Genomic DNA, 21,851 nt, shown 5'->3' with positions numbered 1-21,851 from the left:
TCCATCTCTTGCTCAGCAATGGATCCTCTGCAGTGAATGGGTGCCGTCAGAATGAGAGTCCAAACAGCTGATAAAAACATCACAATAATCCACACCACTCCAGTCCATCAGTTAATGCATTGTGAAGCAAGCTGCATGTTTGTAAGAAACAAATCTACTATTAAGAGATTTTTAATCACATACTGTTGCTTCCGGCTAAAATACAAGTCCATAATCTATAATATTGCTTCCTTCAGTGGAAAAGATTTGCAGTAACTCCATTTTCCCTGCCAATAACAAATTCCTTTGAGGAAATAAAGAAGGGAGGAACTTCATGTAAGTAGGTGGCTAAAGAAAACTTAAGACATGCTGAGTTGCTGGTGAAGGGAATGTGCAAAAAAATATATGCAGAAGTCCAAAAGTCTGAGAGAGGACAAGTGAAAATGCTTCTTTTGCATATATATATAATATATATATGTATATTTCATAATTTCTTAGTATGCACTCAAGCATGCATGAACAAAACATGATGAAACTTTCCAGGTTTGAAAGAAAAAAAGTGAAAACTAAACATTTTATTAAATAACTATATATAATAAATGAGAATTACTCAGATACTCTGTGCTTTGCAAGTATTAGTGGTTGGGACTAAACATGTTTAATCTAGATAGACTTTTAACTATACTTTGCATGGAATAATGCATTGTTGTAAGTGCGTTTTTAGCCAGGCCTTTGCCCTCCTTATGAAGTTAAAGCTTGAAAACGAGTTCAAGATTTGGATTTTCTTACTTACCCACTCCACGAGTTTAACAAAACCCAGAGGCTCTTTAACAGGGGTCCAATTTAATCTAAATCCCGTCTGCATCTCTCTGCGCCGACCCAGATATCCTCCAGGAAGAAAAAAAGGAAGGGGCTTGAATCTCGCTGGCTCAAATTTTCATAAAAATCTGCAAGTTTGACAAGAGTTACGTGGTTCTGTGGCGAAAGATGCTGCTCCTCCCCCGCGAGGAAACCAGAGTAAATCCAGATGAGAATAGAAACAGAGTTTCTGATTTGCACGGTAGGTTTATTTCAGATCTATCCGACAACACGGGGTATTTCACAATAGATGTGGTTTATCTGCCAGGCCTTTGCCCTCCTTATGAAGTTAAAGCTTGAAAACGAGTTCAAGATTTGGATTTTCTTACTTACCCACTCCACGAGTTTAACAAAACCCAGAGGCTCTTTAACAGGGGTCCAATTTAATCTAAATCCCGTCTGCATCTCTCTGCGCCGACCCAGATATCCTCCAGGAAGAAAAAAAGGAAGGGGCTTGAATCTCGCTGGCTCAAGTTTTCATAAAAATCTGCAAGTTTGACAGAGTTACGTGGTTCTGTGGCGAAAGATGCTGCTCCTCCCCCGCGAGGAAACCAGAGTAAATCCAGATGAGGATAGAAACAGAGTTTCTGATTTGCACGGTAGATTTATTTCAGATTCTATCCGACAACACGGGGTATTTCACAATAGATGTGGTTTATCTGCATCTGGCGCATGTATTGAGGATACGTCGTCACGAGGCGATAGTTTCGATGGGTTCTGCTTTAATAAGTGAATGAAGCGCTCAGGAGTCCAGCGAACAATATTTCAGTCATATGATTGTGTGAGACGCTGGAGATGGATTCTCGACATTCCTGTGCTCCGTTATAAACTCAAGTCTCTTAAAGGAACAGTTCACCCAAAAATTAAACTTGTCATTTAATTTGAATGACAAGGTGCGAATTATGGTGGTCAAAAATATGTATTCATTTTATAATTAAGTGCACATACACATATATAGTTACCACAAAAGTTGTATTACAAAGTGCGTAAAGTTGCTTGAAAGGAAGTTACGTTACTATAGCAACAGTTCGCGAATTCAGTTCAGTATGGTGAAATATTGCTGTCTAAAAAAAGTATTCTTTTTTTATTATTATTTAAGTGTGTGTGTGTGTGTGTGTATTTAAGCAGCATTTTCAATCATTTCAGTACCAACTAAAGTTATATTACAAAAAGTGCTAAAAGTTCGTTACTATAGCAAAAGTTCGCTTCTGAAGCAATCTCAGTATCATGATCGAACCCTACATAACAAAATATTATGGTCAAAAAATAAGTATTCATTTACATTGAAGTTTGTGTGTGTATGTATGTATATATATATATATATATACACACACACACACACATTTTAGCGGCAATTTTAATAATTTCAGTGACCACAAAAGTTAGATATCAGTGTGAAAAGTTCGTGAAATAAAGTTACGTTACTTTAGCAACAGTTCGCTGTTGTATAAATACTGTACTGTATAAATATTTTTGACCACTTATATTTATTGTATATAGTTATTATATATTTAGTATTCATAACACTTTAATATTTCTTTTAAAATATTTAAACATTTACAGAATTTATAATATAGATTATTTCCATGTAAATAACAAAAGGACGCTGGTGTTTTAAAACATTTTTAAAACTTTTAGCTAACTGTTCTGGGGCAGAAAAGTATAATTCGGGTATCTACACAGACAAACCGCAACTAAACAAAATCTATCAGTTCGTAATGCTTGTAGTTGAAAACAGGACAGTTGACTGTATGTACATTGTGCGATGATGGGCTGCTACCAAACAGACCAGTAAAAGCTTATTTTCTAAAACGTGTTGACCACTGCATCCAGAGAAATAAAACCCAAACCCGAATCGGTATGATATTGCTTTTTATTTAAACTGTCACACTAATTTTCCTTAACACAGTTTTAAACTCGTCATCAAAATGAAGTGATTTCATTACTAGATAGAAGGCTAGTGCATTGAGAAACAGTTTACTGTCCTTACAGCAGCTATAAAAGGGAATGGTTTCATCTTATTCACTATTCCATAAAAAAGAAAAGGGAATAATAATAACATTTCAGCAAAAAGGATGGACTGTTGTCGTTGTTTTAATATGCTGTCAAACGGCATCGGTCATGTTAGTTTTAAAATATCCCAAGAGGTTGAAAAAAAAAGGGAGACCCAACATATACATAAAAACATCAATGAAATTATAATTATAAGTATGGTCAATCAAACATGTACACACACACACACACTCGCACCACACACACATATGCATATCAACAGACGTGCCAGAGACGTAATGATACGTGAATTTTCTGTTGGTACAAAATGGGCATTAGACAAAAATAAGAACAGATCTCTATTTGCACAAATAAGAAGCCAGCTCTCTCAAAACAAACACACGCCGATATATACAAGAGAGGAGGCAGTTTGGCCACATTATTCTGAATGTGGATATTTACTATGGTAACTCTGGCGGTAGTTATGTCTGTCATAAAAAATAATGATTCTGGAGTTTGAAACAGTAAGTATAGAAAACAGTAAAACCAAGCTCTTCTAAAATGATTCCCGCTGTATAATAAAACTGGTGTTTTCAAATAAAGAGCTGTAGTGAGTAATATTAAAAAATATATATATATTTTTTTTGTTGACTTAAGTATGTCAGGTTTACATTAGATATCATGATGTAGCATTTAACATGTTGGCAAAATCAGGATAATGTTCTCCGCAGAAAGGAAAGCGTCTATTATATTTGGATGAATCCTCTCAAGAACACGTCCAGATCATATTTCACCCCAAAAATCAAACGAAAAAAAATACGAAATTATATTTTGCATAAAGAAAATAAATCCTACTTTTAGGACCATTAAGATTGTTTACATTGTGACACTATTTTTCATTAAATAAAATAAAATAAAGCCCGATAATTCCCATTACTTATATATATATATATATATATATACACACAGTCTTTACACAGCATGTGTGCTGCCTTTAATTTATGCTTAATTTTTGCCCATTTTGAAATTTTCAAAATTACTGTATTTAACATTTTCAGAGAATGATTAATGAGAATCACCATTGAGAATGTCAAGAATTACAGTAAAAATAAAGGTAAAACATCTGGACACAATATAGTAATGGGAATTGGTGGTAAAATATGCTTAAATATCATGGAAATAATGTAAAAATGCTAATTTCTAAAAAACTTCTCGTTTTTTCCTCTTGATTTTAGAGTGAAATGCGACCTAAACATGCTCTTTTAGGTTTCATCTTTCAAATAAATCCAGAAATAACAGAAAATAAACACAAGGCCAACAAAAGTATCCCTCTAGTTCAGCCGTCTCCTTTGCATAAAGGAATAGATCAATCCTTTGATAAAGTGATAAGCCCTACACACAACATTCACAGTCAGCAAACACAGAACGATTACCTTTCAGTCCTACAGTCAGGCAAAGCGAAATCTTCTCGCGGTATACGCACACATAAACGTCTCCATTCCTGCAAAGACGTGTGATCAATAGCACACTTGGTCAAATACACAGTTAAATGAATTAAATAGCATGATAACTGCTCTCATCCGCCGTTAGAAAGAGACACTGAAGCGTAACGGAGTCAGTAGACAGAAACATAGAACGAGTTAAACAGTTGAGTTTTACCGTTTTCGAATCCATTCAGCCGATCTCCGGGTCTGGCGTTAGTACTTTTAGCTGTAGCTTAGCATAGATCATTGAATCTGATTAGACCGTTAGCATCTCGCTCAAAAATGACCAAAGAGTTTCTATATTTTTGTAGAAACTGTTCAACTCTAGGGGAGTTGGAAAATGAGCCTATTTTCAAAAATAGTGGAGTGTTCCTTTAAGTGTGTGTGTGTGTGGTGTGTATATATATATAGTGACCACAAAAGTTAGAAAACAATGTGGAGCGATTTTAGTATTGCTATCGGACACTACATGACAAAACAAGTACTGCATAAATATTTTTAACCACTTATGTTTATTATATGTATTTGCAGTCATTATATATTTCATATTCATTATACTTTAATAATTATTTAAAATATTTTCAGAATTGATATTATAGATTATTTACATGTAAATAATAAAAGGATGTTGGTGTTTTGTTTAAAACATTTTTAAAACTTTTAGCTAACTGTTCTGGGGCAGGAAAGTATAATTAGGGTATCTGCAGACACCGCAACTAAACAAAATTACAAATGAATGAAATCTATCAGTTCGTAACGCTTGTAGTTGAAAATAGCAAAGTATACTGTATGTAAATTGTGCAATGAATGGCTGCTACCAAACAGACCAGTAAAAGATTTTTTTTTAATCAAATGACCATGTGTTGCATCCAGAGATATACAACCCAAACCCGAATGGGTATGATATTGCTTTTTATTTAAACGTTCACACTAATTTTACTTAACACAGTTTTAAACTCGTCATCAAAATGAAGTGATTTCAATACTAGATTGAAGGCTAGTGCATTGAGAAACTGTTTACTGTCCTTACAGCAGCTATAAAAGGGAATGGTTTCATCTTTTTCACTATTCCATAAAAAAGTAAAAGAAATAATAATAATTATAACATTTCAGCAAAAAGGATGGACTGTTGTCGTTGATTTAATATGCTGTCAAAATGGCATCGGTCATGTTAGTTTTAAAATATCCCAAGAAGTTGAAATAAAAAGGGAGACCCAACATATACATAAAAACATCAATGAAATTATAATTAGCAAGTATTGTCAATCAAACAAGTATGTACATACACACTCGCACCACACACACATATGCATATCAACACACGTGCCAGAGACATAAGTCTTTCTACAGAACGTAACAGATGCCTGAATTTTCTGTTGGTAAAAAATGGGCATTAGACAAAAATAAGAACAGATCTCTGTTTGCACTAATAAGAAGCCAGCTCTCTCAAAACAAACACACACGCCGATATATACAAGAGAGGAGGCAGTTTGGCCACATTATTCTGACTATGGATATTTACTATGGCAACTCTGGTGGTATTTACGTCTGTCATAAAAAATAATGATTTTAATGTAGTTTGAAACAGTAAGTATAGAAAATAGTAAAACCAAGCTTTTCTAAAATGATTCCCGCTGTATAATAAAACGTGTTTTCAAATAAAGAGCCGTAGTGAGTAATATAAAAAAAAAGGCTTTTTTTGTTGACTTAAATATTTCAGGTTTACATTGTATATCTTGATGTAGCATTTAACATGTTGGCAAAATCAGGATAATGTTCTCTGCAGAAAGGAAAGGGTGTATTATATTTGGATGAATCCTGTCAAGAACAAGTCCAGATCATATTTCACCCCAAAAATCAAAAGAAAGAAATAAGATATTATATTTTGCATAAAGAAAGAATATATATATATATATATATAAAATCCTTTTACTAAAATACTCAAAACTACTGTGTGTGTGTGTGTGTATATGTATATATTTAATATACAGTATTTATACAGCCTTTAATTTATGCTAATTTTAAATAAAAAAAATATTTTTATTGAAATTTTAAAAAATACTGCATAACAGTAACAACATTTAATATTTTCAAAGAATGATTACTGAGAATCACCATTGAAAATGTTAAGAATTACAGTAAAAAATTAAGGTAAAAAATCTGGACACAGTATATAGTAATGGGAATTGGTGGTAAAATATGCTTAAATATCATGGAAATAATGTAAAAATGCTAATTTCTAAAAAACTTCTCGTTTTTTCCTCTTGATTTTAGAGTGAAATGCGACCTAAACATGCTCTTTTAGGTTTCATCTTTCAAATAAATCCAGAAATAACAGAAAATAAACACAAGGCCAACAAAAGTATCCCTCTAGTTCAGCCGTCTCCTTTGCATAAAGGAATAGATCAATCCTTTGATAAAGTGATAAGCCCTACACACAACATTCACAGTCAACAAACACAGAACGATTACCTTTCAGTCCTACAGTCAGGCAAAGCGAAATCTTCTCGCGGTACACGCACACATAAACGTCTCCATTCCTGCAAAGACGTGTGATCAATAGCACACTTGGTCAAATACACAGTTAAATGAATTAAATAGCATGATAACTGCTCTCATCCGCCGTTAGAAAGAGACACTGAAGCGTAACGGAGTCAGTAGACAGAAACATAGAACAGCTCTGTACACTGGGGAAACTGTGTGTCCTCACGTCTGTCGGGACGCAGGTTCTCTCGGGTGGGTGTGGGCGGAGAGAGGGCTGATGGGAAACACTCTCAGAGCAGCAGATCCTCCAATTCGCTCTCCTTCAGCTTGGCATTGTCTCTGACCTCATCGAAGGTGTACGTCTTTACAATCTTCCCGTTCCTGAACACAGTGTGCAGCAAGTCCTGCGAGGGGACAAGAGGAAACGGTCGAAATGAACTTGCAAGATGACCATATGCAATTATCAGGATTTTAAAATAAAATGTAAGACTTTAAGACCTGCACAAACTAAATTAATACCATATGTCTTCACAATCTCAAAAAACATTTTTTAATTCATTAATCAAGTATGCATTCGATTGCAAGACAGGGTAAAAGCAAGTTTAAAATACTCAAGACATACTTTATTAAATATATGCATGTGTATTGAAACTAATATATACATATGTAAGAATTATAGGTCGACCGATATTGGATTTTGCTGAAATTATGTGTTTAATGAAAGGCAATAAACAGCATCTAAATATCGAATGTGTTAAATAATGTTATTTCAGAGAAGCAAAAAGAATTTATGTCAAATTAAATGTCAGATAAATGAGGGAGGGAGATAAAATATGCACCCATCTATAACATATAACACCATAAAGCAAACATTTTAATAATTTATCAACAGTAAATAATAAGCAATCGTTTGGCATAAATGCATAAAATTCATTGATTGCGAACTGCTCTGAAACGGCAGAATATTTAATGAAATCCAAGCCTTTTGAAGTTTTAGGCCGTATCACAATTCCTGTTTTTCTTTCTCCAAATTTAAGACCTTTTAAAATGATAGTTTAGACCTTTGTTATACCATTTAAGATATTTAAAACTTTAAAATACTTTTTTAGTCATGTACCTCTCCGTATTCCTCCAGATCACCCTTCCCCTCTTCCAGAGTAACGTAATCTCCAGTTGGCGTCCTGTGAAGAGAAAGCCGACCCTTCTTTGACCTTTTGTTGGGGTCTGCAACAGGGTCTTTGAAGACGTTTACCTGAAATTAATAACATATTAATGAAAAATTTATTTTCTCAATATTGCTGTATGTACATATATATATATATATATATATACATACATGTATATGGTATTTATACATCATGTGTGCTGTACTGCCTTTAATTTATGCTATATTCAAAAATACAGCATTACAGTATCAACATTTTACATTTTCACTGTTAAAAATGAGAATGTTTTATGAGAATCACCATTGAGAATTACAAAAATTATAGTAAAAAATAAAAGTGCAACATCTGGAAACAGCATGGTAATGAGAATTTGTGTTAGAATGTGTCTAAATATCATAAAAATAATCATAATTGTTCTAAAAATAGCTTCCTTTTCTTTATGCAGATTTACTCCATATACCATATGCATATAAAGATGTAGCATGTAACTGCATTGACACTAGAGTCAGCAAATGGAACTGCTAAATCTGCCATTAGTCGACACTTACGCCCAGTCCGTTCGTCACCACATAACTGCACTTAAAACAGCAGTTGAGCAGATCTCGGGTCAGTTTCTGCAGCAAAGCTCCTCCTGAGCCAAACGCGATGTTCTCGATTTAGGCCGTATCACAATTCCTGTTTTTCTTTCTCCAAATTTAAGACCTTTTAAAATAATAGTTTAGACCTTTGTTATACCATTTAAGATATTTAAAACTTTAAAATACTTTTTTAGTCATGTACCTCTCCGTATTCCTCCAGATCACCCTTCCCCTCTTCCAGAGTAACGTAATCTCCAGTTGGCGTCCTGTGAAGAGAAAGCCGACCCTTCTTTGACCTTTTGTTGGGGTCTGCAACAGGGTCTTTGAAGACGTTTACCTGAAATTAATAACATCATATTAATGAAAAATTTATTTTCTCAATATTGCTGTATGTACATATATATATATACATACATGTATATGGTATTTATACATCATGTGTGCTGTACTGCCTTTAATTTATGCTATATTCAAAAATACAGCATTACAGTATCAACATTTTACATTTTCACTGTTAAAAATGAGAATGTTTTATGAGAATCACCATTGAGAATTACAAAAATTATAGTAAAAAATAAAAGTGCAACATCTGGAAACAGCATGGTAATGAGAATTTGTGTTAGAATGTGTCTAAATATCATAAAAATAATCATAATTGTTCTAAAAATAGCTTCATTTTCTTTATGCAAATTTACTCCATATACCATATGCATATAAAGATGTAGCATGTAACTACATTGACACTAGAGTCAGCAAATGGAACTGCTAAATCTGCCATTAGTCGACACTTACGCCCAGTCCGTTCGTCACCACATAACTGCACTTAAAACAGCAGTTGAGCAGATCTCGGGTCAGTTTCTGCAGCAAAGCTCCTCCTGAGCCAAACGCGATGTTCTCGATGCTCCATCTGTGCTCTTTCATGCCCTCCACAATCTATATAACACAATAAAACCGGTACAGGATGAGTTTAAACTCACCAAGAGCTCATATACCATACAGTCATGGTTCTGTTGTGAGCTGGACAACATACACACCTCCTGTAATGTATTGATGTCCACACCGTCACCCTGAATGACTCTGATGTAGGGTGGAAGCACCTTATAGCCTTTAGAGTTCTCAACTGGATGAAATTTCTTTCCTAAAATTTCTAGAACCTGGAAAATAAGAATTACTAGACTTAATAGACATGCTATGTATCACACTATGCATATACTTTGAAACAAATAAAAAATTTGAGATGAGTTGCGTAAAAAAACAAAAACACAACCATATCATGAAATATCAAATTAAATCATAATTAATCAATAGGCAGCCACAGTTAATATGATTTTTGATGCAACAATGCCCATACCTTTAGCACTGTGTCTAGAGGGTTTCCTGAATCCGGTCGGACCAACAGCGGGGCATCTGCGCTCCTCATCTCGATCAGACCCCTCAGGTCCTCACCCCAGATCTTCTCACAGGCGTTGTAGATGTCGTAGCTGTCGCTGACGATAGACACGGGGACAGACGGGAACTGCTTGATAATATGTTCAAAAGCATCCTTCTCATGGTCCTTTCCCCACGCAGTGATTGTGCTGCAACACAAAGACACAGTCAGTGAGATCAGGCAACATCAAGACAGAAAAGCTCTTTTTATTTATTATTATTATTACACTGTTCTATTATCTTTATTACTACCACTATTAGCTTAATATTATGCAATTTTTCCAGCAATTAACTTGTTATAATTACATATATTACATATAAAATAACTTTAATTATTAACATTAAACATAACTTTAACATGTAATAAAAACTATTATAAATTATTAATTATTATTACTAACATGCAATTTTTCCCAGCAATTCACTTATCTGTTAGCACTACAGACAAAAAAAATCAAATTGTATAAAACTATAACTATATATATATATATATATATATATATATAACTATTATTAAATATTCTTAATATTATGCAATGGTATAAATGGTATAATATATACATAAAATTTATATTATAAAATGGCACAAACTTGAATGGTTTCAAGTTATGATATCTACCACTAGGTGGCAGCATTGTACAAAACATACTGCATGTCAAAACAAGACAAAATTTCAAAAGCACTACTGAAACTGTTGCAAAATTCCTGTTTCCGTTTACTACATTAAAACTTGCACTACAAGTGTGAAGAAACACTGGTCTTTGGTAATTATGTAACGGTGCTTTCAGCTCCTGGTACAGGGCAGGGAATGAGAAGTGTGATGATGCGGCACCGACTACCCAGAATGCATTGGGCCACATCATCTTATGACACAGTAAAAGGAAACCCTCCAGGCAAGTTCACATTGCTTTTGAGTGATCTATTCCTTCAAGCTATGTGATTTACTATCATCAAGCTCTTAGCTCCAAGTTGTTCCACCTGTGTTCTGCAGCTGGTACTGAGAAACCAGGAACCGGGTCTTTGGTGCCGTAGTACTTCTTGATTACACCGATCCCGGCCACGGTGTCTGTTCCTTTGAAGTTTACCAAGTGTGCAGATGCACCGATACCAGCCGTCTGAAACGGAAACATAAGTAAAACGCACAGCTAGTACAGAAACTAAACCATCAAGAGAAAATTACAGGGTGGAGGATGTGTACCGTATGTAAAAGCTTGGTATTTACAATTTGAATGGTATGAATATAAGTAAAGAGACACTTCTGACTTGGATAGAGCCTCATCTTAGACATTCCAAGCATGTACTTAAATCAGATTTGTTGGGTTTGGTTAACAGTAAACAGTCTCTCTGAGCTTTTAGCACTAGTGTAGCAACCCATAAAATGTCACCTCTTGTGATGAAACCCCTCTGTAGCCGAAGTCATGCAGTTTATATTCCAGTCCTTCCAGGCTTCCTGACGTTTCCATGAGATATTTGGCCAGAATCTTCTTCTGTTCTCTTGAGTTTGTCGCGACGGTGATGGGATACCAGGTCTGAACCAGGATGGTCTGTTGAGAAGACAAATTTCCATCATTGTATCAGTTTCCTCAGCTATTAACATACGTGCTGTTTTGCTAGCATTTTGCACAATGAGTGAACACTTCCTGTGAGTTTTCCACCTAATGCACCTTATCCTGTAACGTCACATGTGAAAGTGGCAAATTTCTTGGAACTCAAAAACAAAAGTGTAGTCAGCTGGAACCTGAATCCAAAAGCAGCCTAAAGCTTGATGCGACCCGAGTGCTTGGGAATGTGTCACAGAGTCAACACAGCGACTGCACAGAGGGTTTGCTGGACTCAAACAAAGGGATGCCAGGCAGAAATGCTTTGTTGAAGACCAAGCCGGTCAAGTCAATATTATCATACTGCACACATACCCTGATAAGATCTGGCGCTCTTTGGGCACAAGAACATCCCAGTGTCCCAATCACATGGACTCGATTCAACTCATCTGACCTGAGACTCTTGGACAGTGATTTTTAATGCAATCACTGTTTTGGAGTTCGCAGTTTTGTCACTTTTGGATGATTTTTTTTGCAATGGCTGAATCGGCTACAAAATCTCCACTATCCTCATTTCATAGTGATAATATACATTTCTCATTGTAGTCTCTGAACAATCAACCCATTTTACTTAAATAAAGTGATGTATTTCTAAGTGAAACAGGATATTCAGTGAGAAAAATGTTGGATGGGATTTGATTTTGTCCATTAGGAACTGATTGGATCATGAAAAGTGGGCATTAAGGCCCTAATTTCTTAAAACAATGCCTACATAGCTATTTGGCTACCAGATAGCATTAGTCAGTAGCTCATATAACCTAATAAAATTATGTCAATCAAAAATAAAGTCATTTCAGAGAAGAAAAAAAAATGCACTGATGAAACCCAATAAGATGATAACATTAATTAATTAAATTAGTAATAATAACAATAATGATAACTATTATTACTTTATTATAATAAATAGTAATAATTATTACATTAATAATAATAAATATGATTATATAAAAATAATTATATTTTAGAAATGACAGTAAAATTGCATATATTTACATATATAAATTACAATAAATTACATATTATTATTAAATAGTGAGTATTTCATAACAAATTAGTAATAAAAAATAATAACTATTATTAATTAATTATAATAGTAATAATTATTACATTAATAATAATAAATATTATTATATAAAAATAATTATATTTTAGAAATGACAGTAAAATTGCATATATTTACATATAAATCACAATAAATTACATATTATTATTAAATAATGAGTATTTCATAACAAATTAGTAATAAAAAATAATAACTATTATTAATTAATTATAATAAATAGTAATAATTATTACATTAATAATATTATTTATTATATATAATTTTATTTTAGAAAATTACATATAATTTACATATTTAGATTACAATAAATTATTTAAACTACATACCATATTAATGGCTGTCCTAATTTCTTTGCTGATTTTTTTTGGTGGAAAACCACAGGGAGTCCTTAAAGTTTCACTTTTGTTGGGAACAGATTTATAAACGATTCTCATTAAAAATCTGGAAAAATGGTTGGCACGCTGAATTTTCAAATGCACATTTTAAATGACCCAAATCACAGCAGCACATCAGAATATATACTCATATAATTAAAACAGCCTTTTTGATTTGATAATTGTTGGTAACCGTTTTTACTCAAATTTGGCACTCGAAATTTGGCATGAATTAAGAAGCTAGACTGACTTAAAAATTTACTTGAAATGATTCATCTGCAAGCTAGTGCGAATTTATCTGACTGATGGCCGCAAAGTGATCCAAACAGCTTTCTCACATTGATCTGTGGGTTTCCTGCATCTTCAGCGAGTAAACGTTATACTTACTGTCATCAAATCTGAGTCATGGATCAACGCAGCCCAAAATTTGTCTTTGTGCTCAGATGTGCATCCTGCCGTTAGAGATTATCTTCAAACTGCCAGGGTCACTTGTGTGAGCGCTGGGTCACATGCCTGTAAAGCCAAGCTATAATGCAATGTGCCAGCATGTGACTATCACAAATAAGAGATTCTCTCCACCCTCACAACACAAAGGATGAAGGTTCAAGAGAAACCTATACTAAATATTTTAATTCTCAGTAAAATGTCGTCTTGTGAGTCTGAAAAGTCTCCAAACAGTTCAGTTATTGATAAGCATCAATGCCTTCCCATGGCCATCATTAAGGAAGTAGACACATGTTTGCAATCACTGGAGAATAGATATGTGCAGACAGTGTGTACTGAGAGCCAAGGGCATACACACAACACACAGAGTCTAAATTTACCAGCTAAGCATGACAACCTATTTGCCATACATTCAAAGGCCTCTGAGTCATCTGTAAAAGCACTCAAATAAAGCTGATAAGACTATACAAATGACTCAAAATGCAGAGTAAAAGAAAAACTAGCGATTGTTCCCTCGACTGTATAGGTGGGGCTGGATGTCAGACTGTCAACATGATTCAGCAGGTTTGACACTAAATACTAATGAGGGAGTCGTGTGGCATGACATGTCACTTTTTGCATGTTCTGTCACAGTAGGTTTGACAGAAACGGTCCGATCCGTCATATGGAAAGTTTGGAAAACACTGTAGTCATTCATTACAGAGAAAAATGTAAACTACAAGCCCAATTATATACAATTCCTCCGAATTATGAACCAAATGAGGATTGTGCTGCCAAAACGGGCACCCTACTGTTTACTCCACTAGTGATTCATGAAATCTGTGTGTTCTGTGGCTAATATACAGGTCTAAAGGAATTTAGACTATCATGACTGAATAATTCCTCTTTGGATCTGCATGTCATATTTTGGATTCATATTTTGGATCTATGCAAATCAAATCAGTAAATTAGCCAAAGATTGTTATTTTATAAGTGTATATTCTATATAAAAACACAACAAAATAGTTAAAATGGTAATGCAATTTACATTTAGTCATTTAGCAGACGCTTTTATCCAAAGCGACTTACAAATGAGGACAAATAGAAGCAATCAAAACCAACAAAATGGCAAAATCGTCCCAGTACTTTAGTACTGTACATTTAGTTCTGGAACTAAAGCGGTGCGAAAGGCCCTAATATGTAAGTGCTGTGACAGGTCTCGGTTAGTCTAACGCAGTACATGTAGCAAGGTTTTGTTTTTTGTTTTTTTAATAATAAATAAAAAGAAAACAAGTAGATAGAATAGAAGAAGAATAGGGAATTTCAAAGAATTCGGGAATAATAATTTCCATAGATTTTAAATAAATTTATTTCTTTAAATATTCCTGTTGGCTCATAAATCATAAAACAGACCATCAGTAAAATATTATTACAATATATTAAATATAATAATTAGTTTTATAAATTTGTTTGACTAGACATGATTTTTGATCATTAAAATTGTATTAAACCCCTCTAACTGAATCCAGAAATATGAATGAAATTCAATATTTAAATATTTAAACAGAATTCATACAGAAAACACATAATTTGTGTTTAAAAAATAAAAGATTTCAAAGTGCCTTATTATTGTAGAAATGTTAAAAATATTTATTCAATTATTATTATTGAATTCATTAGACTAGACATGATTCTTGATTTTTAAAATGTAATTAAACCCTTAAAACATACTTTTGCTGGACAACAATGCCATGTAGTGTAAAACATTACTGATTTTTGAGTAATTTTTAATCTTTCCTAGACTCTCACAAGTCATTCTTACAATTTAAGACACATTTTCATCCATGTTATCCATCTATGGATAGATAATGCTACCTTGATGTTTTCTAAATCAGTAGAACTCAACAACAATGTTCAATACATCACAAAAATCTGAATGTTCAGGCTTGCAAGCTATAAATTCACATGTACCTTATCAATGAAAATAAAATGTAGAGACAGTTCTGGAGCAGTACAGATCAGTCAAATGGACCTAAACTCCTTTATACTGGCACTGATCAATCCTAACTGGTAGAGAATGGAAATTAACGCCATGTATATGTGTTCCTTTGAGAATTAAACACATACTGACAAAATGTAAACCTAGAATGTAGAGGGAGTCGCTTTAGATAAGTGTTAAATTAATGTAAATATACTGTAGGGATCAGTTTAGGGTCATGCCTCACCTCTACCCAGTTAGTGAGCCAGTAGCACTCCGGATCTGTGCTTTCTACAGTGAACAGCACATTCCCACGTGGAATAACGCTTCCCTCCGGCACAGCCTTGATCTCGATGGGCAGGTGACCGTTGTATTTCTGCAGTGATGTAACATAAGAGACGTGACTGAACATCCCTGATGGGATAAAACATTCGGCACAGACAGAAATGTCATAGAAGTGAGCTTCAAAGTACCTCCAAAATGTAATTCCATCCTTTTTCATTGAACACGTCATCCTGAAAGTGTTCCCGGTACACCTCTTTTGCTTCCTGAATCTTCTCTCGTGTGACGACCTGTCCTGTGAGCGCAAAAAGAGACGAGACAACTGTGAGACGAGAGTAACACATACCTCAAGGAAGTGGCTGAACAATGCAGGAATAAAAAGACACTGCAGAAGAGGTGTGTGTAATTGCACATTTTCCTACATCCTTGCTTTATTGCATTAAGGGACTCTTCCATGCACACAGTACAGCTTTGTCACACAAGTACAATACAAAGATGCAACAAACTGTCTTAAAGGCACAGTATCCTCAAAAATAAAACTGCAGCTCTACTTGTCTTTTTTTTTTTACATTTTAATGTATTAATTTAGCAAATACTGTGACTTACAGATGGGTACTAGATTTACAGTACCTAAGGAAAGCAGTGCTTGCAAGGTTCAAGGTTAAAGTTTAAGGTTTTGTGTTTACAGTATGAGGCAGTATTCGATTAATATTGGTATATCTGGTTCTTACTAGTCATGCATCTCACCGAATGAGCATCTGCCTTTATACTGAAAAGAAAATGCAAAGAGCCGTAAGAAATTCACAGCAGTATCAACTGCATCTAAGACTAAGAAACCAACTTTTTTTTATTCTGTTTGCACTATTTGTATAATGACAAGGGTATTACATAGGTATTACAAGGAGAAGGTGACTTTTCAGGACATTACCCCATGTCCTCACTTTTCAAAACGCTTATAAATCACACAGAATGGAGTGTATTGAAAATCTGAAATAGCACAAAGTTTCCTGTGAGGGGTAGGTTTAGGGGTAGGGTTGGTGTAGGGCAATAGCACATACAGTTTGTACAGTATAAAAACCATTACGCCTATGGGATGTCCCCACTTTTCACAAAAACAAACCTGTGTGTGTAATTGCACATTTTCCTACATCCTTGCTTTATTGCATTAAGGGACTCTTCCATGCACACAGTGCAGCTTTGTCACACAAGTACATTACAACGATTTAACAAACTGTCTTAAAGGCACAGTATCCTCAAAAATAAAACTGCAGCTCTACTTGTCTTTTTTTTTTTACATTTTAATGTATTAATTTAGCAAATACTGTGACTTACAGATGGGTACTAGATTTACAGTACCTAAGGAAAGCAGTGCTTGCAAGGTTCAAGGTTAAAGTTTAAGGTTTTGTGTTTACAGTATGAGGCAGTATTCGATTAATATTGGTATATCTGGTTCTTACTAGTCATGCATCTCACCGAATGAGCATCTGCCTTTATACTGAAAAGAAAATGCAAAGAGCCGTAAGAAATTCACAGCAGTATCAACTGCATCTAAGACTAAGAAACCAACTTTTTTTTATTCTGTTTGCACTTATACTAAAACCTTTATTTGTGATATATATACATATACATTTTATATAAACTTCACAGATGCATCATAGATGTGTACTGCTTGTTTTTAACTTTTTTCAAACATTTTTTTGCGTGCAAAAAGGGTTAGTTAACTTAAACAAAACAAGCTGAAACAAAAACTGTAACATTTTGCATTTTTAATAATGAGAAATGTAATTTAGTTTAACTTGAAGTACTAATAACTAAAATTAAAACTGAAATGAAATAAAATAAACAAAAACTACTAAAAATGACAAAATCACACAACAAAATTACTAAAACATTAACTAAAATTAAAATTAAAACATAAAATATAAAAACTGATTCAAAATATGAATAAAAACTATAATAGTATCTGAATTATACTAACATAACAATGGTATAACATTTCTTGAAATGTCTGTAATTTAAGTGATGACATCATTGCTGCTTGAATCTTCAAATTCAAAGCATAAGGTTTACAAAAAGCTATAATGATCTGTAAAACTAATTCTGAGAGTTTGAAATTTAGGAAAAAGTAGTAAAATTCAAGCATAAACAACTGGAGACAACAACAGAAACAGAAGTAGTGCAACTTTGGTATTTATTAGTCTACCAAAAATGCATGAATCTGTGACCAGGGCTGTGTCTGGCAGCTGTCTTTTGTGGGTGAAAGAGCAGATGTTCAATTGTCTTGATTCATCCTATCACATGATTTCTAAAGCCTTCACCCTATCGCACCATGAAATCCTTTTCAATGTAAAAATAGACTAAATTCCTTTATAAATGTGGCACATTTGAGTGGCATGTGAGAATGACAACCTCAAACCAGACTGCTAGTCACACGTCTTAAACTCAAACCGCTATTTTCTTAGCCAATAACTCTACCATCAAGTTTGGTCATTTAACACTGGCTCCATCACGAGAAAGTCATTTTTTTTCATGTTGGAACAAACAATGTTATTATTTTTCAGGCTGCTTAAGAGAGAACTGACTGTCTGATTAAGTTTGGAGGGCAGGCTGCATTCTTGAGCGTGAACACAACCCAAAATTACCAGCAAGGCTCCGTTTTCCATTTGCAACTCAAATCAGTGCTGACAGCCGCATCCAACGTACCTTTTAAATATCTGTGGAGAATGTACTGAAGCCCATAGAAGACCGTTTTGTCATATTTGACTTTTCTGAGCTTGGTAGGTTCTGTCTTCTTCTCACGGCACTCAAAGTAAGAGTACACCTTGCTGGTGTTGGGTGGGTACTGTTTGTAATGTGTGACCTGCAAGGAAGAAATTACAACATGTTACATACGATTCATAAACAGAAAGATCCACACAACAACAACAACAAAACAAAACATCCTCTGGCACGGCTGTGATAACATTGCAAATATGGTAATGGATGTCAACAAGCCTAGGCGTGTCTTTGTCCACACAGTTTCCTGTAATTCAGACAGTTATTGGGTCTGATCTAGTTGATCTGCCAACAATTCAAAACCACCAGCAACATATTACACACATTATTAGGCAATAGGCAGACATCACTATTATTGTTCTTACTGACCTTAAAGTGGAAGTGAAGCAGTCAGTTAAGCTAACATTATTTAGTAAATAAAACAACCTTTTTTCTTTAAAATGGTTACATTAATCATGTTTGTTATATATTTTTTAATCAAAGTGGAAGTCACTTTACTAAATAATGTAAACTTGACTGACTGCTTCATTTCCACTTTAAGTACTAAGCATTTTCACATAGTTTGTAAAAATTTTTATGTAAAAAAAAAAAAAAATCTCTTAACGCAGTTTATTGTTTGTTTACTTCTATATGCTATTCACTGGTTTATACCAAAAGTGTAAACATTCAGCCTCCCTGGAACCATCAAAATATTTAGAGTGGCCCTGCTCAGATCTGTTAATCATTCCAGCTCAACCAATAGCGAGAGTTTGGGGTGTGGCTACTGTAGCAGACTGAGCCAGAGGGTGTTTAGCCGGCTGACGTGTTAAAGGGAGTTCGCCCAAAAATGAAAATTCTGTCATTAATTACTCACCCTCATGTTGTTCCAATCCCCTAAGACTTTCACATTCATCCTCGGAACACAATTGAAGATATTTTAAATGAAATCAGAGGTTTCTGTTCCTCCACAGACAGCCTAAGTAAGCACGCATGCGTCGTGGACCTGAGAAGAAGCTCTCGTGAACGCGAGTTGGAGATTGAAACAGAAGTGAAGACAATTTTGAATATAGTCGTTATTTTGGGGGGGTTAACACACAAAAAGCATTCCCATCACTTCAGATAATTAAAGTTGAACCACTGGAGTAACATGGACTACTTCTGTGATGTTTTCACTACCTTTCTGGGCCTTCGAAGTGAAAGTTGCTTAGGCTGTCAATAGAGGGACAGAAGCCTCTCGGATTTTATTTTAAATATCTTCAATTGTGTTCCGAGGATGAACGAAAGTCTTAGGGGATTGGAACAACATGAGGATCAGTAATTAATGACAGAATTTTTTGGGGGGTGAACTATCCCTTTAAGGCCAAAGAATATTTTGCTTTTATGCATACACAAGGGTCCATGTACAATGTGCATGACACAAATTTCGAAATTTTTATCGGTCATAACTTCTGGAGAAAAATAGAGCAGACACTGGAAAAAAAGAGGAAGCTTTCTACAGCGCAAGTGTCGACTGCCTGTGTTTGCGAACGCTATCAAATGGGGTATACTTTGAAAGGCTGCGCATTCAACTGTACGCATATGCTAGCGTACACGTTAAAAACTGAAATATACTTAAGTATACTAGACTTGGCAAAATACACAGAGACAGAAAACGGGGCAAAACAAGGGTAAACATTGGCGGTGCTTTTACAAGATGGAGGACTGTTGGAATGTTTGGGTTTCAATCGAGACGCCAAACTTGTGGAGTTTCTTCTCGACAGGTAAGGCAAGCTCTATTTCTTGCCATGCATGTTAGCTCTTTACTGTCAAGCCCTAGATAAAATAGTAAGATACTGTAAAGATAAGAATAATCATAAAAGTGTTAGGAGTGTTTGCAAAGATTTTTTGTTTTACTTTTGTAATTCCGCTAGCTGACACTAGTACCACAGAAACTGCATACTTCACCTTTAAAAGTTAAAAGCAACAGAAAAAGACCCGCACTATTTGTAGTCAAACACTTATGAACTTTTGAATATGGAGTGTACTCAAATTACAATGTGCAATAAAAGGTTGTAGTTATTTAGACTACTTATTTGTTGAATGTCTGTTAGCAACGTCCTTGCAACAACCAACAAGATTCTAAGAGAAAAAAATCTCGTTTGCCCTCTTGCTCTTCAAAGAGTTGTGATATAAATACATCCTATGTTGACAACATGACTACAGTTACACTAGATATCAAACAGACAACCTACTAAGCTCCCTTATGATATTGTGTGCATGCTGACCTTTCCCTGGCACTTTTTGGCTGGTCTCTTGTGTACGGGCCAGCCTGGGAAAGGTTACAACCTCATGGTTATGCCTGACAGCTACTGTGGTTGCTCCCTGCACTCCGAGAGCAAATTTCAGGCAGCTTTTCCCCCTCTGCCTCAATCAAAGGGCAGAAGTCCTTGTGGAGCAGCAGTCGAGGAGGTCCCGCTAGGGTCTGGAGGCCTGCTCCCTTCTGGAACAGAGCGTTCATGTGAACAGCTGCATGCGGTCAAGGCATGCGCAACAACTGGCTGTGTGCATGAGGGACACAAATGCCACAGAGTAGGCTTCAGATCAAGGCAAACGGCCACGGAGGCTGTATAAGAAGCTATTTTAAGGTGTGGCAAACTGAAATGAAAGTGAAACATTGTAAACAGGTTATAAAACGAAGCAATCCAGATAGTGCAGATGCTTTGACCTGATCTTATGTTCCCAAGCAGACCAATTAGCGAGTCAGTTATGCCTAAAATCTCATGGACAACACAAGCATGCTATTGTGATGTTGACAGTTGAGGATAAAGGGGGAAAGATGCAACACCAGATGTAATTGTTAATACAAACCCAGCGAATGCCCTTTCTGATGCTAAAGTTAATGTGTGTATCGATTGGTCAATCAACATTACACATGCAGCAGAGCGTGCACATGCATTCAAGGACCTTTCCTATTCATCTTTTCCACAGGGATTTCAAACGATTCCCCAATAAAGCCATGAACCATCGAGCTCTAAAATGAATCTGATTAGAGCTTTGATGTAAAGGGAAACTATTTGAGGAAGTACAAAACTCATTTATGAGCAAATAAGCTACTCAAGAATTAGTCAAATCAAAACTACGATTAAATATAAAATTGTAACTATACAAATAGCAAGCGGTGTGAAATTTCAATTTAGTTTTTTTTTCACTAAACGGCTGTTAGATATTTTTCTACTTTCAGCAAAGTAACTGAAAAGTAACTTTAAAGGGGTCATATGAAACTTGTTATTTAAAATGTTTTAAATGCAATGTTAAAATGATGTTAATGATAAAATCATGTTTTTCTTTTCTTTTTTTTTTGTCGTGTAATCGGCTATTGTTTTCAGTGTCGACTAGTAGGAGCTGTACCGTTTAGTCGACTAGACCCGCAC

At 34.8% G+C, this 21,851-nt stretch overlaps 1 protein-coding gene across 1 annotated transcript in view; it reads right to left on the bottom strand.

Moving 5' to 3' along the window:
* Window positions 1-6,373: 6,373 nt before the first annotated feature.
* LOC107718548 (nicotinamide phosphoribosyltransferase-like) overlaps window positions 6,374-21,851 on the bottom strand; it is an 18,635-nt gene continuing 3,157 nt past the window's right edge. Inside the window, exons 2-11 of the mRNA XM_016525662.1 lie at window positions 18,391-18,547; window positions 15,879-15,982; window positions 15,653-15,781; window positions 11,355-11,513; window positions 10,948-11,084; window positions 9,893-10,118; window positions 9,576-9,695; window positions 9,334-9,474; window positions 8,744-8,878; window positions 6,374-7,201 (exon numbers count right to left, since the gene is read on the bottom strand). Coding sequence (XP_016381148.1) covers window positions 7,088-7,201; window positions 8,744-8,878; window positions 9,334-9,474; window positions 9,576-9,695; window positions 9,893-10,118; window positions 10,948-11,084; window positions 11,355-11,513; window positions 15,653-15,781; window positions 15,879-15,982; window positions 18,391-18,547 — 1,422 coding nt within the window. The 3' untranslated portion in view covers window positions 6,374-7,087. The remainder of the gene's footprint in view (window positions 7,202-8,743; window positions 8,879-9,333; window positions 9,475-9,575; window positions 9,696-9,892; window positions 10,119-10,947; window positions 11,085-11,354; window positions 11,514-15,652; window positions 15,782-15,878; window positions 15,983-18,390; window positions 18,548-21,851) is intronic.

This window comes from Sinocyclocheilus rhinocerous, unplaced genomic scaffold, assembly GCF_001515625.1.
Source record: "Sinocyclocheilus rhinocerous isolate Xijiao unplaced genomic scaffold, SAMN03320098_v1.1 scaffold423, whole genome shotgun sequence".
Lineage (NCBI taxonomy): Eukaryota > Metazoa > Chordata > Actinopteri > Cypriniformes > Cyprinidae > Sinocyclocheilus > Sinocyclocheilus rhinocerous.
The sequence above is the reverse complement of the archived record's forward strand: the minus strand, read 5'-3'. Positions and strand labels throughout refer to the sequence as shown.